Source organism: Salvelinus alpinus, chromosome 16 (assembly GCF_045679555.1).
Source record: "Salvelinus alpinus chromosome 16, SLU_Salpinus.1, whole genome shotgun sequence".
NCBI lineage: Eukaryota > Metazoa > Chordata > Actinopteri > Salmoniformes > Salmonidae > Salvelinus > Salvelinus alpinus.
In genome coordinates, this window is record NC_092101.1 from 51378264 (window position 1) to 51398952 (window position 20689).

General features: G+C 45.4%; 1 protein-coding gene across 8 annotated transcripts in view; it reads left to right on the forward strand.

The window, feature by feature from the left end:
- The window catches only part of farp2 (FERM, RhoGEF and pleckstrin domain protein 2), a 97408-nt gene that overhangs the window by 13656 nt on the left and 63063 nt on the right, over window positions 1-20689 (forward strand). For 7 of the 8 annotated variants that reach the window (XR_011668380.1, XR_011668381.1, XM_071346531.1 and 4 more), the window contains exons 3-7: window positions 14699-14803; window positions 17105-17147; window positions 17237-17315; window positions 17971-18068; window positions 18574-18688. Coding sequence is in view for 6 of the 8 variants with exons in the window: in XM_071346531.1 (XP_071202632.1) it covers window positions 14699-14803; window positions 17105-17147; window positions 17237-17315; window positions 17971-18068; window positions 18574-18688 (440 nt within the window). In the remaining 2 variants the exon portion in view is untranslated. Of the gene's footprint in view, window positions 1-14669; window positions 14804-17104; window positions 17148-17236; window positions 17316-17970; window positions 18069-18573; window positions 18689-20689 lie in introns of all 8 variants that reach the window. The other variant, XM_071346537.1, reaches the window with a different exon arrangement.

Sequence of the window (20689 nt, forward strand, 5' to 3'; positions counted from 1 at the left end):
CAACTCACCATGCAAGCAGGGGGTGAAGGGGTGGGCTATGGAACCAAGCGGTGTGAGAATGCGGGACTGGAGAGGGATGGAAGGGACAGGGAGGTGGGGTAGACAGGGCTAGCTCAGCATGCGGTACTGGAGGGGGACGGGAGAGATAGGGAGGTGGGGTAGACAGGGCTAGCTCAGCATGCGGGACAGGAGGGGGACGGGAGAGACAGGGAGGTGGGGTAGGCAGGGCTAGCTCAGCATGAGGGACAGGAAGGTGGGGTAGACAGGGCTAGCTCAGCATGGGGGACAGGGATGTGGGGTAGACAGGGCTAGCTCAGCATGGGGGACAGGGAGGTGGGGTAGACAGGGCTAGCTTGGCATGAGGGACAGGGAGATGGGGTAGGCAGGGAGCTGAGGTAGACAGGGCAGGCTCCGCATTAGCAAACAAGTACATAAATAGTGAGGTTGACAACCAAGTGGGGGACACAGAGGGGGAGGAGAGGGAGGGGCAGCCTGTGGTGTTTAAAGACCAGTTGTGTCTGAGTTTGGGGCCCTAGAGGAAGGGGGGAGGGGATGAATTTGAGTGAAGCTGCTTAGAGAAGCCCCACAGGAATTGTTGCCAAGGAATTTCAACTGATCATTTAAATTTTTAACCCGTTCAGTGACTAGTCTCAGCCAGGAGAGGTTGTTCCAGTATTGATTTCATGAGTTTCTTGTTTTGTGAAACCAGCAGATGTTTGTGTTGGTAGAAAGTGGAGCTCATAGTATATAAAAGCATGTATTGTGAGTCACGAAGATTCTGCTTGAGTTGTTTAATCTGCTTTTTTTTAAAACATTTTATTTGAGTTCAGTTCACCCATGTTTTGCTTAATCATGAACTGCTGAAGGGTGACGCAATCGAAGCTCTGAATTTTATGGAACCTTCCCCTGGCATGACAAGCCTCAAGGCATGTGCATGCTTGACATGTGGTTTTTAGAACAGGGATATCACAATGTCAGGATTAAAGGGATACTTTGGGATTTGGGGTAATTTCCTAATTGTCCAGAGTCAGACGAACTCATGGATACCCCTCCATCCCCCACTTTGTACTCTAAGTATATATTAAATCATAATTTGATTATAACTTTAGTAGTTTTGAAAAACCATACATTAATAAAAACGATTTTCTCCGGACTATGCATTTCATTCATCCACTGTGACGGTGGGCGCAAGGATAGCCTGTGCATGAGTGTCAACACAGCTGGCTTGCTGAGACATCCGGACAGTGGCAGTTATGGACGTGTTTGCTAGATATCAAGTAAGCTAAGTGTGGGAAGAGGACATCAACAGACTGCCATTGCTCGTCCAAAGCGATATTCTTTTACTTCGCAGCTGTGACTGTGAAGATTGTTGACACTGCTGGAACTATTTTCAAGCTATTAGCTAGCTTACGTTAGCAAGTATCTAGCTAGTCCACGTAGCTAAGTGTGATGAGACTTGTCACATTGACGGACAACAATCACTCGTCCAATATCGAATATGATTTGTGGGTGTGCTGTAAACTTGAAATAACAAACCCAAAGTAGTGGTCGGCTATGAACTTTCACAAACTTCCATTGAATGATCCAGACCGATTTTAAACTATGGCTAGTTTCCCTGAATATAGATAACACTCCTCAAGAGTTAGTAACATTAGCTAGTTTCCGCTGGTATTTTATTTGTTTTTTATAAGAGGATGGAACTGACGACCGATAAGAAGATACTTTTTCCTGAGGGATACAGTGGTCCCACTGGTGGTATTCTACGCACATCGAACAAAGCGGAGTGGGGTAAGTGTTACGATTATCTAACATCTGCTTGATTTTAATAGTAGCTAGCTGTTCTCATGATAATGTGACAGGCTGTCCATGTCATCTGCAGCATCTGTGTGAATGCCCTCCTCTCAAAGACAAAGAATAGCTGAGTACAACTGTTAGGTTCTTATTTTTCAGAGTAAATAACCCACGGACACTAGAGAAGCTTTTAACCAAGTTTAAACCCAGTCTCTTTCATTTCCTATCGTTCATTTACTATCTCAATGATCAAAGTTTAGCCGATTCCAACAAAACGAGTAGGAATGCTCAACTGTGCTGTCGTTATAATTCCAAATTGAGTGGTGCCATTATTTTCATCTGTATTCAAGTATATTCCAACTACAATTTCCATATGCTTGAGAAACTAATAAATTGGCTTGACTTTATACACGGAGTGTACAAAACATTAGGAACACCTGCTCTTTCGATGACATGAACTGACCAGGTGATTGGTGCCGGAGGGGATGGCTGACATTTTACGTGCTCCTAACCAACTGTGCTATTTTTTTTTATAAAAAAAAAACAACGTATTTTGTACTTAATGTTGCTGCTACTGTCTGTTATGACTGAAAATAAGTTCTGGACATCAGAACAGCGATTACTCACCTCGAACTGGATGAATAATTTTTCTTTAACGAGTCCTAGAAGGATATAATGCTTTCTAGGGAACGGGCCCAAATCCCCGTCATTTGCGTGAAGAAAAGACGGAGAAAAAGGAGTCGGAGGTCGGGTTGCCTTGTGAGAATTTGGTAGGCGAATGAGTAAACCTCCACTGCCATCCATTCTATTGGCCAACGTGCAATCATTGGAAAATAAAATACATAACCTACGATCAAGATTATACTACCAACGGGGACATTAACTGTAATATCTTATGCTTCACCGAGTTGTGGCTGAACAACGATGCGGATAATATTGAGCTAGTGGGATTTTTCATGCACCAGCAGGACAGAGAAGCTACGTCTGGTAAGACAAGAGGCTTATGATAGACATGTCTATTTTTCAACCGCTGGTGCGCGATGTCTAATATATTAAAGAAGTCTCGAGGTATTGCTCGTCTGAGGTAGAGTACCTTATGATAAACTGTAGACCACACTATCTACCAGGAGAGTTCTGATATATATCATTCAAGGTAGTCTATTTACCACCACAAACCGATGCTGGCACAAAGACCGCACTCAACCAGCTGTATAAGGCCATAAGCAAACAAGACAATGATCATCCAGAAATGGCACCCCTAGTGGCCGGGGACTTCAATGCAGGAAGCTTCAATCGGTTATACCTCATTTCTAGCAGCATGTCACATGTGCAACCAGAGGGAAAAAAACTCTGGGCCACCTTTACTCCACACACAGAGATGCATATAAAGCTCGCCCTCCATTTGGAAAATCTAACCACATTTCTATCCTCTTGATTCCTGCTTACATGCATAAACTAAAGCAGGAAGTACCAGTGACTCTCTCTATGGAAGTGGTCAGATGACGGGGATGCTACGCTACAGGACTGTTTTGCTAGCACAGACTGGAATACGTTCCGGGATTCATCAAATGGCATTAAGGAGTATACCACCTCAATCATCGGCTTCATCAATAAGTGCATCGACGATGTCGTCCCCACAGTGACCGTGCGTACATATCCTAACCAGAAGCCATGGATTACTGGCAACATCTGCATCGAGCTAACGTCTAGAGCTGCCGCTTTCAAGGTGCTGGACACTAATCCGGACGCTAATAAGAAATCACGCTATGCCCTCAGACGAGCCATCAAACAAGCAAATCATCAATACAGGATTAAGTTTGAATCCTACAACATCGGCTCTGACACTCGTCGGATGTGGCATGGCTTAAACTATTATGGACTACAAAGGGAAACCCAGCTTCGAGCTGCCCAGTGACGCGAGCCTACCAGACGAGCTAAATGCCTTTTATGCTCGCTTCGAGGCAAGCAACACTGAAGCATGCACGAGAGCACCAGCTGTTCTGGATGACTGTCATCACTCTCTCGGTAGCCAATGTGAGCAAGACCTTTAAACAGGTCAACAGTCACAAAGCCGCAGGGCCAGAAGGATTACCAGGACATGTACTTAGAGCATGAGCAGACCAAGTGTCTTCACTGACATTTTCAACCTCTCCCTGTCCGTGTCTGTAATATCTACATGTTTCAAGCAGACCACCATAGTCCCTGTGCCCAAGGAAGCGAAGGTAACCTGCCTAAATGATTACCGCCCCGTAGCACTCGTGTCTGTAGCCATGAAGTGCTTTGAAAGACTGGTCATGGATCATATCAACACCATATTCCCAGAAACACTAGACCCACTCGAATTAGAATACCGCCTCAACAGATGCAATCTCTATTGCACTCCACACTGCCCTTTCCCACCTGGACAAAAGGAACACCTATATGAGAATGCTGCTCATTGACTACAGCTCAAAGTTCAACATCATATTTCCCACAAAGCTCATCACTAAGCTAATGACCCTGGGACTAAACATCTCCCTCTGTAACTGGATCCTAGACTTCCCGACGGGCCGCCCCCAAGTGGTAAAAGAAGGGAACGACACATCCGCCACGCTGATCCTCAACACAGGGGCCCCTCAGTCCCCTCCAGTACTCCTTGTTCACCCACGACTGCGTGGCCAAAAACCTCCAACACCATCATTAAGTTTGCTGATGACACAAATGGTAGGCCTGATCACTGACAACGATGAGACAGCCTATAGAGAGGTCAGAGACAACCTCCCTCAATGTGAACAAGACAAAGGAGCTGATCGTGGACTACAGGAAAAGGAGGGCCGAACAGGCCCCCATTAACATTGACGGGGCTGTAGTGGAGCGGGTCAAGAGTATCAAGTTCCTTGGTGTCCACATCACCAACGAACTATCATGGTCCAAACACACCAAGACAGTCGTGAAGAGGGCACGACAACACCTTTTCCCCCTCAGGAGACTGAAAAGGTTTGGCATGGGTCCCCAGATCCTCGAAGTTCTACAGCTGCACCACTGGTTGCATCACCGCCAGGTATGGTACCTGCTCGGCATCTGACCATAAGGCGCTACAGAGGGTGGTGCGTACGGCCCAGTACATTACTAGGGCCAAGCCAAGCTTCCTGCCATCTAGGCCCTATATACTATGTGGTGTCAGAGGAAAGCCCCCAAAAATTGTCAGACTCCAGCCACCCTAGTCATAGACAGTTTTCTCTGCTCCCGCACGGGCAAGCGGTACCGGAGTGCGAAGTCGAAGACCAAAAGGCTCCTCAACAGTTTGTACCCCCAAACCATAAGACTGCTGAACAATTAATCAAATGGCCACCGGATTATTTACATTGCCCCCCCACCCCCCCAAATTAGTTTTTTAAACTGCTGCTAATCGCCGTTTATTATCTATGCATGGTCACTTCATGTACAAATGACCTCGACTAATCTGTATATCAAATGTACCCCCGCACATTGACTCTGTACCGGTACCCCCTGTATATAGCCTCCACATTGACTATGTACCGGTACCACCCTGTATATAGCCTCCACATTGACTATGTACCGGTACCACCCTGTATATAGCCTCCACATTGATTCTGTACCGGTACCACCCTGTATATAGCCTCCACATTGACTCTGTACCGGTACCACCCTGTATATAGCCTCCACATTGACTCTGTACCGGTACCACCCTGTATATAGCCTCCACATTGACTCTGTACCGGTACCACCCTGTATATAGCCTCCACATTGACTCTGTACCGGTACCACCCTGTATATAGCCTCCACATTGACTCTGTACCGGTACCACCCTGTATATAGCCTCCACATTGACTCTGTACCGGTACCACCCTGTATATAGCCTCCACATTGACTCTGTACCGGTACCACCCTGTATATAGCCTCCACATTGACTCTGTACCGGTACCACCCTGTATATAGCCTCCACATTGACTCTGTACCGGTACCACCCTGTATATAGCCTCCACATTGACTCTGTACCGGTACCACCCTGTATATAGCCTCCACATTGACTCTGTACCGGTACCACCCTGTATATAGCCTCCACATTGACTCTGTACCGGTACCACCCTGTATATAGCCTCCACATTGACTCTGTACCGGTACCACCCTGCATATAGCCTCCACATTGACTCTGTACCGGTACCACCCTGCATATAGCCTCCACATTGACTCTGTACCGGTACCCCCTGTATATAACCTCCACATGTTGGTTAAGGGCTTGTAAGTAAGCATTCCACGGTAAGGTCTACACATTGACTCTGTACCGGTACCCCCTGTATATAGCCTCCACATGTTGGTTAAGGGCTTGTAAGTAAGCATTCCACGGTAAGGTCTACACATTCGGCACATGTGACAAAGCTTGATTTGAATCCAGGTAAAAGCTATGATCCCTTATTGATGTCAGCTGTTAAATCCACTTCAATCTGTGTAGATGAAGGGGAGGAGACAGGTTAAAAAAGGATTTTAAAACCTGAAGACATTTGAGACATGGATTGTGTGTGTGCCATTGAGGGTGAATTGGCAAGACGAGATATTTAAGTGCCTTCGAATGGCGTATGGTAGTAGGTGCCAGGCACACCGGTTAAGAACTGCAAGGCTGGTGCATTTTTTTTTTTTTTCACGCTCAACAGTTTCCCCTTGTGTATCAAGAATGGTCCGCCACCCCAAATGACATCCAGCCAACTTGACACAACTGTGGGAAGCATTGTAGTCAACATGGGCCAGCATTCCTGTGGAACGCTTTCGACACCTTGTCCATGCACCGACGAATTGAGGCTGTTCTGAGGGGAATAGGAGACGTGCCTGCTGTGGACAGACCACAAGGAATTGCCTCAACCGTTGCTGGTAAATTCTTTGGGGGATGGTGATGGTTCTCTTTTCAACTGTACTCAGAGACACCCTTCTCCCCCTAGTTTGGGGCCTGCCTATATCCACTGCACTAATCACGACACTAATGCAATGTAGAAAACCAGGAAGAGTCCCGTCTGTTCCTTCTATATGTGCTGTATGTGATGTCCTTAGATTATATTCACTGGTTTCTTCTCTCTCCTCATTTGAGCCACTCTAAGATTCAATGTTGTTTACCCAAAACAAGCAAAACAGTTGATTGCGTGGCCAGCATATCAGCCCACCACTCAAAGATTTAGGAATGACCTGATGGAGAGCGACTTGCTTGGACTAATCCTGTGGAAGAGGCGGTCATCTGGCTGCCAACGTTACCCCGTCCCAAAAAAAACCCAGCAAGGAGGTCTGCAGTGACGTGGTTCAAGGACACTTGGGGGGGGGGGGGGGGGGGCTATTCTGACACCCCCAACTCACCCACTATCCATGGACATGGCCCTACTACCTAATACGAACACTCATGTAACATCAATCGTTAGCTTCTGGTTATTATCACACTGTAGCAGTTTTTTTAGCATATCCACTTTGTGCTGTCTAGTGTATATTACACCTGTTATTGAGGTGAGTTGTGTGTGCCTTGTCTATGGTACATTTACGGGCATCGATGATGTCAAAATAAATGATTGTCTTTTCCGGTTCATGGATGGTCGTGTCATTACATACTGTAGCTCTATGCTGTGTTTTTATTGGCTTTTACCAATTTGTTATATTGACCTTCAGTATTAACATGTTACTGATCCATTGATCTGTTATATTGACCTTCAGTATTCAGATGTTGTGGATCTAATTGATGTATCTCATACAATACACTGTGACGTTGCATACTGTAATGAATCACTACTAGCAGTGTGGCATACTGTAATGAATCACTAGTAGTAGATGGTACTATCACGTGGCATACTGTAATGAATCACTAGTAGCAGTGTGGCGTACTGTAGTGAATCACTAGTAGCAGTGGGGCGTACTGTAATGAATCACTAGTGGCAGTGTGGCATACTGTAATGAATCACTAGTAGCAGTGTGGTGTACTGTAGTGAATCACTAGTAGCAGTGGGGCGTACTGCATACTGTAATGAAACACTAGTAGTAGATGGTAACAAACAGATGGTACTGTCTAACGATATTTATTACAGTGATGTCTGGCTGTGAAGCCAAGTCACCGTAGTGTAATTACAACAGGCCCATTTACATCCTCTGCCTCCTTGAATCGCATGTAGACTCCTGTCGGCGAGAGGGTTATTAGCGGTGAATGGCACAAACGACACATGAAGGCAAGACTCTTCTGTTCCCTCGTCCTTGTCGATCTCCCTTCACTGCCCACTCCAACACCAGTCTTGATGCAAACATCTGTTCTCAATCAATACAGGCTGGTTATTTGTGAGTAGCTAGATACTATTTGATCGGAGTGCAATTATAAAACAAATGATCAATTTATCTGGGACAAGCAGGAATGCCACTTATTCAATAGACAGCTGTCTATTCGGTGCAGCCGGTATGGACTGCTTCTTGCAGTTTATATTGGGAACATGGACGAATGCATTTAACTCCAGGATTGATGAGCGGACAAAAGTCCTCTGGGATTGTTAGTGTCTGGCTGCGCTGCTTTCTTCACTGTAGATATCAAGCCCCCCGATCGATGGCAGTCACAAGTCCCACTCTGTGCAGCACGAACACATGTTGTTTTTCATGGGTTGCCATTTCCCACAGATGCACCATCACTCCCCCTCCCAGACCTGGCTCTCGCCACCGCTCCTGGTAGCTCGTCTACCGGCTCCTCTGATTCAGCCTCCCTCCGTGCTCGTTAATTCCCACTCGAATAAATATATCTCTGAATAAAAATGGTCTTTTACCTCAGTCCGACATGACTTTAATAATGGTTATGATGATTTACAAATAATAAACAAACAAGCTACTAGAGTATCAACAGCTGGATGCCTTCTGGGAGTTTTGTTTACAAAACCATACCAAGTCTCGCAGGAAGAGAGTGCAGGCAGAACCCAAAGTAGTCCCTAGATGAGGAAGTTGCTCAATCTCCTTTCTTACGATTATCAGTAAAAAAAAATAGTAATTTATATTTTATAAATTAGTTATGTATCGCTTTGTAACAGAAGTGGTTAGGTTGGGGTTTAGGTCAGTGGTTAGGTCGGGGTTTCCCAAAGGGGTGGGCATTTTGGTTTTTTTTGCCCTAAAGCTACACAGCTGATTTCAATATAATCAACTAATCATCAATCTCTTGTTCATTTGAATCAGCTGTGTAGTGATGGAACCAAAAGGTAGACCCCTTGGGGTCCTGAGGAGCCTCACATTTGTGTGAGACAGTATCATTCCATGTAGTAATATTTGGGGGAGGCCAGCAGAGTGGAACAGAAGGGTTAGGGAAGGCAGGCAGGTAAATCTAATCTCTTCCCCTGATCCTGATTAGCGCTAGCTAGCTAACCATCCCTCTGTTATGGGCTGACAAACACTCTCTCTCTAGTTAGCTAACCATCCCTCTGTTATGGGCTGACAAACACTCTCTCTCAAGCTAGCTAACCATCCCTCTGTTATGGGCTGACAAATACTCTCTCTCTAGTTAGCTAACCATTCCTCTGTTATGGGCTGACAAATACTCTCTCTCAAGCTAGCTAACCATCCCTCTGTTATGGGCTGACAAATACTCTCTCTCTAGTTAGCTAACCATTCCTCTGTTATGGGCTGACAAATACTCTCTCTCAAGTTAGCTAACCACCCCTCTTATGGGCTGACAAATACTCTCTCTCTAGTTAGCTAACCACCCCTCTTATGGGCTGACAAATACTCTCTCTCTAGTTAGCTAACCACCCCTCTTATGGGCTGACAAATACTCTCTCTCTAGTTAGCTAACCACCCCTCTGTTATGGGCTGACAAATACTCTCTCTCTAGTTAGCTAACCATCCCTCTGTTATGGGCTGACAAATACTCTCTCTAGTTAGCTAACCATCCCTCTGTTATGGGCTGACAAATACTCTCCCTCTAGTTAGCTAACCATCCCTCTGTTATGGGCTGACAAATACTCTCCCTCTAGTTAGCTAACCATCCCTCTGTTATGGGCTGACATACTCTCCCTCTAGTTAGCTAACCATCCCTCTGTTATGGGCTGACAAATACTCTCTCTCTAGTTAGCTAACCATTCCTCTGTTATGGGCTGACAAATACTCTCTAGCTAGCTAACCATCCCTCTGTTATGGGCTGACAAATACTCTCTCTCTAGCTAGCTAACCATCCCTCTGTTATGGGCTGACAAATACTCTCTCTCTAGTTAGCTAACCATCCCTCTTATGGGCTGACAAATACTCTCTCTCTAGCTAGCTAACCACCCCTCTTATGGGCTGACAAATACTCTCTCTCTAGTTAGCTAACCATCCCTCTGTTATCGGCTGACAGTTTTTGGCCAGCTGGTCATATACGTAGGGCTAGGGCGGTTCCCACCCACAGCTGGTGTAGGTACTATTTACAGTCTGTTTAGGCCTACAGCAAACACTGTTGATTAGTATTGGACTCCTTCCTCAATAGATTAGGTGAGATTTGACATTTTGTAACCCTCCCTTTTTAATTGGTCACCCGGCTGCAGGGAATGTAGGCGTTTTAGACCTCCTTAATAAAGGGGAAATGTAGTGCTGTAGTTACCAACTTGAACATCAGGCTTAAAAAGCAAAACTCCTCAGACTGCAATTATTTAATGAATTATAAAGGACAGTTTGGAGACTTCCTGTAGTGAAAATGGCCACACGATCGTGTTTCAAGCTGTGTTTTTAGTGATGTGCAGTTCACAAACGATTTTTTTTATTTGGTACAACTCTTTTGACTGACTCAAGTCGCGCTGAGTTTGTGAGTGACTCGTTCATTTTAGTCATTTGTTTTGACCTGCTGGCTGCAGTGAAGTCCTACAGCAGGATGAATACTCTACTCCGGCTCAGCGGTTCCAGAGACAAGCTCCAACCAACAACTGTCTGTCATATAGCCGTGCAGGAAAACAGATCATGCTGCAGGCAGCGTAGACTAAAAAGACATGTTTGGAAATGGTCATCGATCGTGTAACGGATGTGAAATGGCTAGCTAGTTAGCGGTGGTGCGCGCTAATAGCGTTTCAATTGGTTACGTCACTCGCTTTGAGACCTTGAAGTAGTGGTTCCCCTTGCTCTGCAAGGGCCGCGGCTTTTGTGGAGAGATGGGTAACGACGCTTCGTGGTTGACTGTTGTTGACGTGTGCAGAGGGTCCCTGGTTCGCGCCCGGGTCGGGGCGAGGGGACGGTCTAAAGTTATACTGTTACAATCGCATTGTGCAAGAATGAATGCAATTAATTGAATGTTGTGGACACAGCTTTGTAGAAGCAAAACAACTCTGCTCAACACACTCAAACTTGAAAATGATTGGCAGTTCACAAATTATATTGTGCTCATCACTAGTGACGGGGTGAAAAAAATCTATACATTCACATCGCAATATTATTTTGGGATATTTTGACGATTTTGGAAATTTTATTTTTACTAGGTAGCATTAGCTAGCGCTAGTCAGCTGTACCTCAGCCAAAATTCATATTTGTCATCCTATAGCTTGTAATCCATCTAATTTAAAAACTAGTGAGTCAACGTGTGTTTAGTACTTATGTATCCATGACTGATCAAAACTCATGTTCTCATGGCTCTCTCGTCCCTCTGCAGCAGACATGGTGAACAGTATGTTTGAGACGTCAAATCGCAATAAAATCACAGCATCAAATCACAATACGTGTTGGTATCGGCGTCGCGGTACTTTGTCGCGAGGTCCCTGTCAATGCCCAGCCCTACTTATCACCCTCGCGACAGTCAAGCAATGCATCCCGGCGCGAGGCGGTCACAATCTAGTCCGCAGTTGACCTCGTTTCAAATGTATCAAGACATAATCGGTGTTTGTTAGGCTAGCAATCGACGTAGTTTTTAAAGCACACATTTTTACAAGTCTCAATCACAAATGACCGCTCCAATAACATGTGAACGAGAGGCTTATAGAAAAATGACTCTTTTTCAAATTTTCAGTTCAGCGGTAGAGGGGTCCTGTGTCGAATATCTGAGTTAGTAAAAACTCCCCATAACTAGTGTGTTTTGTGGGGAAAATCTCAGACTAATATTAGGAGCTAGACAATGGCTCCTCCCACTGAGGCAGATACAACAAGGCCCAACACAACCCTGCTAGTACGAGGTGATTTTTAAAACAAGCCAATCTGTTTTGTGTGTAAACTCAAGTGCCCAGAGAGGTGCACTAACACATTCTCGGTTTTGGAAATGTGTTTTGAGTGTAAATTCTCCTGTGAAGTATTGTATTCACCTTGCTTCTCCCTCAAGCTGGATTCTTCTAAACCGTTTTCAGGCTCTTTCACATGGCTCTCTGCTTGTCTATAAGGAATGTGTTTTTTAAGGCCCAAGATTAGAAATACATCTAGACCTATGAGAAAGCTGTCTGATCATACCAACCGGTCAGACATTACGTTAGATATGAAATGAGGTGTTTGGCACAGCAGGAATGTAGGTGGAGGTGTGTGTGCGTGCGTACACAGCTGCTGCACTGGGCCCTTTTTTTTGTTGTTTTCAAACTAGACGCTGTGTACGAAGGTAAACAGTGGGATACCTTTTTCCTTCCTCAAGACGTCTGGGAGCAATTTTAAACAGTGGACAAATGTCACCTCTGACACTGGCTGTGTCCTAAATTGCACCTATTTCCTATATAGTGCACTGTGTTTGATCAGAGCCATATGGACCTTGGTCAAAAGGGAATAGGTGCCATTTGGGGATACCTCCTCCTGACTACCTCCCACTTGTGATGGTGGGAGATGGTGCTGAGTGTCCCAGGCAGCTGGAGGAAAAGGAGACGGAAGAGGATTTACATTTATAAGCTTTTCTCTTCCTCTTTATCGTTCCTTTTTTTTTGAAGGTTTATGATTAACACGCGGTCGGATTCTGGAAACCTTCTCTTCCTTCTCCTCACATTTATTAAAGTGGGTAACGAAAGGCTTGTTGTTTTGAATAGGGTTAACGTTAAATCAACTCCCAGTCGACGGTTCCGAAGTCAAATGTCCCATTTTTTATTTTTTTTTTATTACGTAGTCTTTTATATAATGATATAGTGTATCACACTGGCTTTGTACATCTGGCAGCCATTTTTAAACAAACGTTATAAGAATGATTCTGAATCTGTCTGCGTGTGTATATCAACCCCAAAGAAAGGCCTTAAAGTGGCGCTCCGGTCTCCTTTTCACCTCCCATTTAACACCTGATTTCCTTAACAAAAGGCATGTCTCAACAGGTGGTCCAGGTAAGTCATGACACGGCTGTGTGTGTGTGGGGGGGGGGGGGGCTTTCCTCTTTGTTTGTTATTGCTCCTCTATTGTTCCTCAAGCAAGGGGGAGGCTGATGACAACACGGATTCCCATCAGACCACGTCCTTGAATGTCCTACTCCTTGAAGTTGTCTTTAAAATCAAAAATACAACTATTTTGCTCAAAACACATTTTTTTCGCCCCTTTAGTGCTGGAGTGTCAAACTCATTCCATGAAGGGCCTTGTGTCTGCTGGTGTTTGTTTTCTCCTTTCAATTAAGACCTAGACAACCAGGTGAGGGGACTTAATTTACTAATCAGTGACCTTAATTCCTCAATTACGTACAAGGGAGGAGCGAAAACCAGCAGACCCTCTGTGCAACGAGTTCGAGGTACTTTACTGTATTACTACTTGGGATATTGCTTTTCAACAGGAACAGTTCAAAAATCACTGGAGGACATATTTTTAAGGCCACTTACATTATCTCCCTAGTCTTTGTGGAAACGGAGAGATGTAATGGTAGTGTTGCCAATGCAAACCAGACCTTTTTATAAGGTTTTTAAAAATACAATTTTAAATTACAAGCAGATGTCTCGCACTGTAATTTTCTATGGAAGTCACGGGTTAGGATTCCAAACCCCAACTGCAGTCTGTTCCTCGTTAGGGTTGGCCGGGAACCAGATTTTCATACCTTCATACCATTCCTGCTCAAAATACCCCAGTATACACGGTATACCGCTGAAGTCTATTCCTGGTTCATAGTAATTAGTGCAGCACTTAGTGAAAACAAACCCAACAGCGTTGCAAAGGTAAACTGAAGGACGGGAGAGTTTCCATTCCCCTCCATGTGAATTTACAGTACCCGGTTCAGGTCCAGTGAAGGGCCTGTTTAGTTAGGATGTGCATTCGTAGAAGAGAAAGAATCACCAATCCTGTTATTTGTTGACACACACAACTCAAGCGAACGACTTCCCATGGCCAGCGGCCACTGGTACTGCTATCAGACAGCCAGACCATCAGGCCATTGGTACTGCTATCTGACAGCCAGGCCATTGGTACTGCTATCTGACAGCCAGGCCATTGGTACTGCTATCTGACAGCCAGGCCATTGGTACTGCTATCTGACAGCCAGGCCATTGGTACTGCTATCTGACAGCCAGGCCATTGGTACTGCTATCTGACAGCCAGGCCATTGGTACTGCTATCTGACAGCCAGGCCATTGGTACTGCTATCTGACAGCCAGGCCATTGGTACTGCTATCTGACAGCCAGGCCATTGGTACTGCTATCTGACAGCCAGGCCATTGGTACTGCTATCTGACAGCCAGGCCATTGGTACTGCTATCAGACACTCACCTCAGCTGTGTTCTAAAGCCTTATAACAGCCTGACTCAAATGTGAATTACATTATGTAACCTGAATGACTCCCGTTGTCATATTCAGACTGAGACTAAATTACCTTGATTGACTTGTGTGTTATGTTATGAGTGCAGGTTAGTTATTGGAGAGCCACTAGACATTGTATTTATTTTTTAATCACTGACTTGTGAACAATTGACCAGTATTTGTGTTCAGACAAGGTGCTGTAAATCTAGACAGGGATAGTCTGCATTGTTCATGTCATAAAATATTTGTTCTCACAGAAAGTGGTGACGTTCTCTGTGTCCTGCAGTCCAGAGCTGACGGACAGACTCTTCTCTCTGACGTGTTCCGGAGGAGCAACCTAATGGAGAGCGATTACTTCGGCCTAGAGTTCCAGAACATGCAGATGAGCTGGGTAGGTACTCCACTAACTATGACTTGTTCTTGAACTTGATGAATGAGATCACTGGGAAATAAGCCGTTTTGATTATTATCTACAGAAGGCAAGGTCCTAGTGGATCCTTGGAGTTTTAAAAGACGGTATTTTCTCAGCTCTTTGTGAGACGCAGAGTTGGTGAACGGATGATCTCCGCATGTGTGGTTCCTACCGTGACGCATGGAGGAGGTGTGATGCTTTGCTGGTGACACTGTCTGTGATTCATTTAGAATTCAAGGCACACTTAACCAGCATGGCTGCAACAGCATTTTGTAGCGATATGCCATCCCATCAGGTTTGCGCTTAGTGGGACTATCATTTGTTTTCATCAGGACAATGACCCAACACACCTCCAGGCTGTGTAAGGGCTATTTGACCAAGAAGGAGAGCGTTTTAGTGCTGCATCAGATGACCCGACCTCAACTCAATTGAGATGGTTTGGGATGAGTCGGACTGCAGTGAAGGAAAAGCAGCCAACAAGTGCTCAGCATATGTAGCAACTCCTTCAAAACTGTTGGATAAGCATTCCCGGTGAAGCTGGTTAAGAGAATGCCAAGAGTGTGCAAAGCTGTCATCATGGAAAAGGGTGGCTATTTGAAGAATCTCAAATAATATAATATATTTTGATTTTAAAACGTTTTTGGTTACTAAATGATTCCATGTGTTATTTCATAGTTTTGATGTCTTCACTATTATTCTACAATGTAAAAAATAAAGCAAAACCCTTGAGTAGGTGTGTCCAAACCTTTGACTGGTACTGTACATAAAAATGGACCGGATGTGGTGTGTAAAAAAACCTGTCTAAAGGAATCTCGAACACATGGGAGACCGTTAGATGTATGAAAAGGAATCTCGGACACATGGGAGACCGTTAGATGTATAAGAAGGAATCTCGGACACATGGGAGACCGTTAGGATGGCTTGTTCAAAGAGGACAGACTCAGGGACGTTGTCAGATGCCTGTGAGGTTCACTGGATCCATCCTGTGGTCTGTCCAGGGGAGGTCGGCGGTTCAGTCGGATCACAGTTAAGGAAATCTAAAAGCCAACTTCTTAATAAAAAATAAAAAACCTTATCACCCTTTACACACCTTTTCTGACCTGCTGTCAGATTTGTGAAAGGAGTATTGTCACGGACACCATAGCATTTGAGAAGTGCACTCAATCTGAATCGATAACACCAGGACGAAGATGTTCTGTAGAAACAGGAAACAGTGGAGATGGATACACCATAGTTTAGACCAGGGATGGGCAACTTTGATGGGGATGGGGGCCACAAAGTCATCATGAATGGCTGTAGTGGCTCGTGGGTCTACGTACCCGCATCCATACCACCCCCCGTGAGCAAAAACATTTTAACGGCCCCCGCCTCGTGACCGTGAAGAGAAACAATTTAAGTTTTAAAGTACATTTCTTGCAATTTTACACATTTTGCTATAGGGTGGAGGCAACTGTTTGCAACGGGCCCCACCCTGGTTGGTAATTTGAGCATGATTACTACAAGTTTAGATAGCTGGCCGCTAGACTCATTTACCAATCGGGAAAAAAATGTGCGGACATGGGCTAGTTAAGTGACTCAGTGACATAACGAGAAAAACTGGTGATGCACAACCACATTTATTTTAAATTGTACGTTCTACTATTCTAACTCTCAACAATAAGTTGAGACCCCGACAGAGTTTGTGTGTGTGTGTGCGCGTACACACAAAAAGGGGGCTGCCAGTTGCCCATCCCTGGTTTAGACCTTCCACCATTTGAAAGTGATCTTTCAACTGGAATGCTTTCCTATATGTTGCTGATGTCCTTTCTTCACTAAGGTCAAAGGTTATCCCGGGTGGCCGTTGTCTTAACGACACTGGACTCCTGCTGTCCTGTGTCCTTTATATAGAGAGGAGCTGAGGGCTGCTATAGAGGTGTGAACTGTGTAGGAAGAGAAGGTGGTTTCATCTCTCCATCAGGCCCCAGATGTGATGAGGGGAGAGAGGTGGAGGGGGGGGGGGGGGAGCAGGGCCTCCGCAATGTGGCTATGGAGCCAACCCTCAAATATCCCCCGCCCCTTAACTGTCACTCGCCCCGTCCACCACTGTCGCCAAGGCAGCCATCTACATAGCTGTGGTGCCATCACGCCTGAATTATGACTGTTGGACAGTACTTTCTCTTGGACCCACTAGGCCACAAACAGAGCAGAGAGGAAGGACTATATTTCCTAAGCTGTAAAGCATTCCTTTTTAAATGATATTTAAGGCTCATCGTAATTTTAAACTTTATTTTTTTTTTTCAGGTTTGGTTGGAACCCACAAAGCTCGTAGTGAAACAAGTGAAGAGTAAGTTCACACAGACATGGAGCATTTCTAACACAACAGAACTGGACTTATTGTGAGGTGTAGTTTTAACGTCTGTTTGTTTGTTTCAGGACCCATGAACACCCTCTTCAGGCTGTCAGTGAAGTTCTTTCCCCCTGACCCTGGTCAGCTGCAGGAAGAGTACACTAGGTCTGATTGTCCCTCACTCTCTCTCTGCGTCTCAAATGTCACTTTTATTTAGTGTACTACTTGTGGTCAAAAGTAGTGCACTATATAGGGAATAGGGTGCCATTTGGGTCAAAAGTAGTGCACTATATAGGGAATAGGGTACCATTTGGGTCAAAAGTAGTGCACTATATAGGGAATAGGGTACCATTTGGGTCAAAAGTAGTGCACTATATAGGGAATAGGGTACCATTTGGGTCAAACATAGGGACTAGGGTGCCATTTGATACACATCCTCTGTGCCGTAGTTGCAATAAACATGAACAGGACAGCTGTCATACGCTTTTAATTGTTCAGTCATTATTTTGAAAAAGCTGATGACACTGCCTCTCTGACGAGCTTAACCGGGCGTTATTATTATTATAGAGACTGATGACCACATGTACACTATTAACTGAAGTCCTGACTGTGTTTTACACATGTGCATCACTATTTTCCACTAGTACACTAACTGTTTCACTGAAGTCCTGACTGTTTCCTTCCCAAAGTACCTACTGGCCCTAGATATGGAAACACAATGTCTCTAGTACACCAGGGTGTATACATCAGTGTAACACACTGGTGTCCATATTGAAAAGCAGTGTAAACTAAAGCCCTGTGTGTGTGTGTGTTTCCCCAGGTACCTGTTCTCCCTGCAGATGAAGCGAGACCTGCTAGAGGGCAAGTTGAGCTGTACAGAGAACACAGCCTCCCTGCTGGCCTCACACCTCCTTCAATGTATGTCTGATGATACAGGCTCTTTTCGTCTAGTGTAGTAGATAAATGATAACGCTTTATTTTGAAGAGTATGTATGAGTCCACTACACGTGGAAGGTAAACTCGGACAAGTCAGGTGACGTGTTGGGCGAGTGTGTGTGTGTGAGCTTTGGTGTGTATGACTGAGAATGTGTGTAGATGTTTTGTGTGTGCGTGCGATTGTGTGTCTGTAGACATACCGCTTTGAAAAACAATCCCTATTAGCCGTAGTTCTCATTAAGATGTGTTTGAGACTCTTCTTCATGTACTGATTTATGAATGTGTTATGAAGTCTGTCCCTAAAGGCTACCCTTCCAATAAAGTGTTACCAAATAAACAACCATTATAGCTGCATTACATACACATTAAATTTACAATGGATAAATATGATTTTAATTATCTTTTATAGTAGCGTTATTAACATGGTGCTATGTTGCTGCATTATAACACTGCCCCCCTCTCCCCCCCGCCCGCCCTCCAATCACAGCGGAGATAGGGGACTATGACGACGTGGCAGACAGGGACTTCCTGAAGCTGAACAAGCTGCTGCCCAATCAGGAGAGGATACAGGAGAGGATCATGGAACTGCACCACAGACACCTGTGAGTCGCTACGTCCTTCTGTTCTCTCCTCACACCCAGTTAAACTAAGATCACCTCTGTCCTAGCCTGGTCCCCGACCTGTTTTGTACTGTACAACCAACTCCTATGGCTTTCTGCATGCCGATGATTATAGGAGTTGGCAAGACGACACAAACAGCCTAGACCCAGATCCAACTCTGTACTGCGTACTCAGTCCGTGTTCATTTCGCTCCTTGCCATCGGCAGCCCGATTTCCACGTTGTACTGACTACAGATATATTTCTTGTCACTTTTTCCAATGTTTCGAGAGGACATGAAGTTTAACTTCAACACTTTACAACATGAATGAATTTCCTCCTTGAAGCAGTAGTTTGAAAACGTCTTCATCTCTCTACGTCATGAGTTACAGGTTTCTTCTAACAGGTACATGCCAGTACTCCCCAGTAACCTCAGCCAGTGTCTTATCCGTCTGTGTCCTAAATGGCACCCTCATCATATCACGTGTTTAGCAGATGTTATAGTGGGTGTAGCGAAATGCTTGTGTTTCTAGCTCCAACAGTGCAGTAATATCTAGCAATTCTCAACAATACACACACATCTAAAACTATAAGAATGGAATTAAGGAATATATAAATATTAGGATGAGTAATGTGGCATTGACTAGAATACAGTAGAATAGAATACAGTATATACATATGAGTAAGGCAAAATATGTAAACATTAGTGGCCGGGGTTCCGTTATTGGGGTGGCCGGGGGTTCCGTTATTGGGGTGGCCGGGGGTTCCGTTATTGGGGTGGCCGGGGGTTCCGTTATTGGGGTGGCCGGGGGTTCCGTTATTGGGGTGGCCGGGGGTTCCGTTATTGGGGTGGCCGGGGGTTCCGTTATTGGGGTGGCCGGGGGTTCCGTTATTGGGGTGGCCGGGGGTTCCGTTATTGGGGTGGCCGGGGGTTCCGTTATCGGGGTGGCCGGGGGTTCCGTTATCGGGGTGGCCGGGGGTTCCGTTATCGGGGTGGCCGGGGGTTCCGTTATCGGGGTGGCCGGGGGTTCCGTTATCGGGGTGGCCGGGGTTCCGTTATCGGGGTGGCCGGGGGTTCCGTTATCGGGGTGGCCGGGGGTTCCGTTATCGGGGTGGCCGGGGGTTCCGTTATCGGGGTGGCCGGGGGTTCCGTTATCGGGGTGGCCGGGGGTTCCGTTATCGGGGTGGCCGGGGTTCCGTTATCGGGGTGGCCGGGGTTCCGTTATCGGGGTGGCCGGTGATTCCGTTATCGGGGTGGCCGGTGATTCCGTTATCGGGGTGGCCGGTGATTCCATGTCTATGTATATAGGGCAGCAGCCTCTAAGGTGCAGGGTTACATAACTGGGTGGAAGCTGCCAAGTGATGGCTATTTAACAGTCTGATGGCCTTGAGATAAAAGCAGTTTTTTTGTCTCTCGGTCCCAGCTTTGATGCACCTGTACTGACCTCGCCTTCTGGATGATAGCTGGGTATTTGTATTTGTTATGGATCCCCATTTAGTTCCTGCCAAAGCAGCAGCTACTTTTCCTGGGCTCAACCAAAATTAAGGCAGTTATACAATTTTATAACATTACAATACATTCACAGATTTCACAACACACTGTGTGCCCTCAGGCCCCTACTCCACCACTACCACATATCTACAGTACTAAATCCATGTGTATGTTATCGTGTGTATGTATATGTCTGTGCCAATGCTTGTGTTGCTTCACCGTCCCCGCTGTTCCATAAGGTGTTTTTTATATCTAATTTTACTGCTTGCGTCAGTTACTTGATGTGGAATAGAGTTCCATGTAGTCATGGCTCTATGTAGTACTGTGCGCCTCCTATAGTCTGTTCTGTACTTGGGGACTGTGAAGAGACCTCTGGTGGCATTTCTTGTGGGGTATGCATGGGTGTCCGAGCTGTGTGCCAGTAGTTTAGACGGACAGCTCGGTGCATTCAACTTGTCAACATCTCATAAATACAAGTAGTGATGAAGTCAATGTCTCCTCCACTTTCAGCCA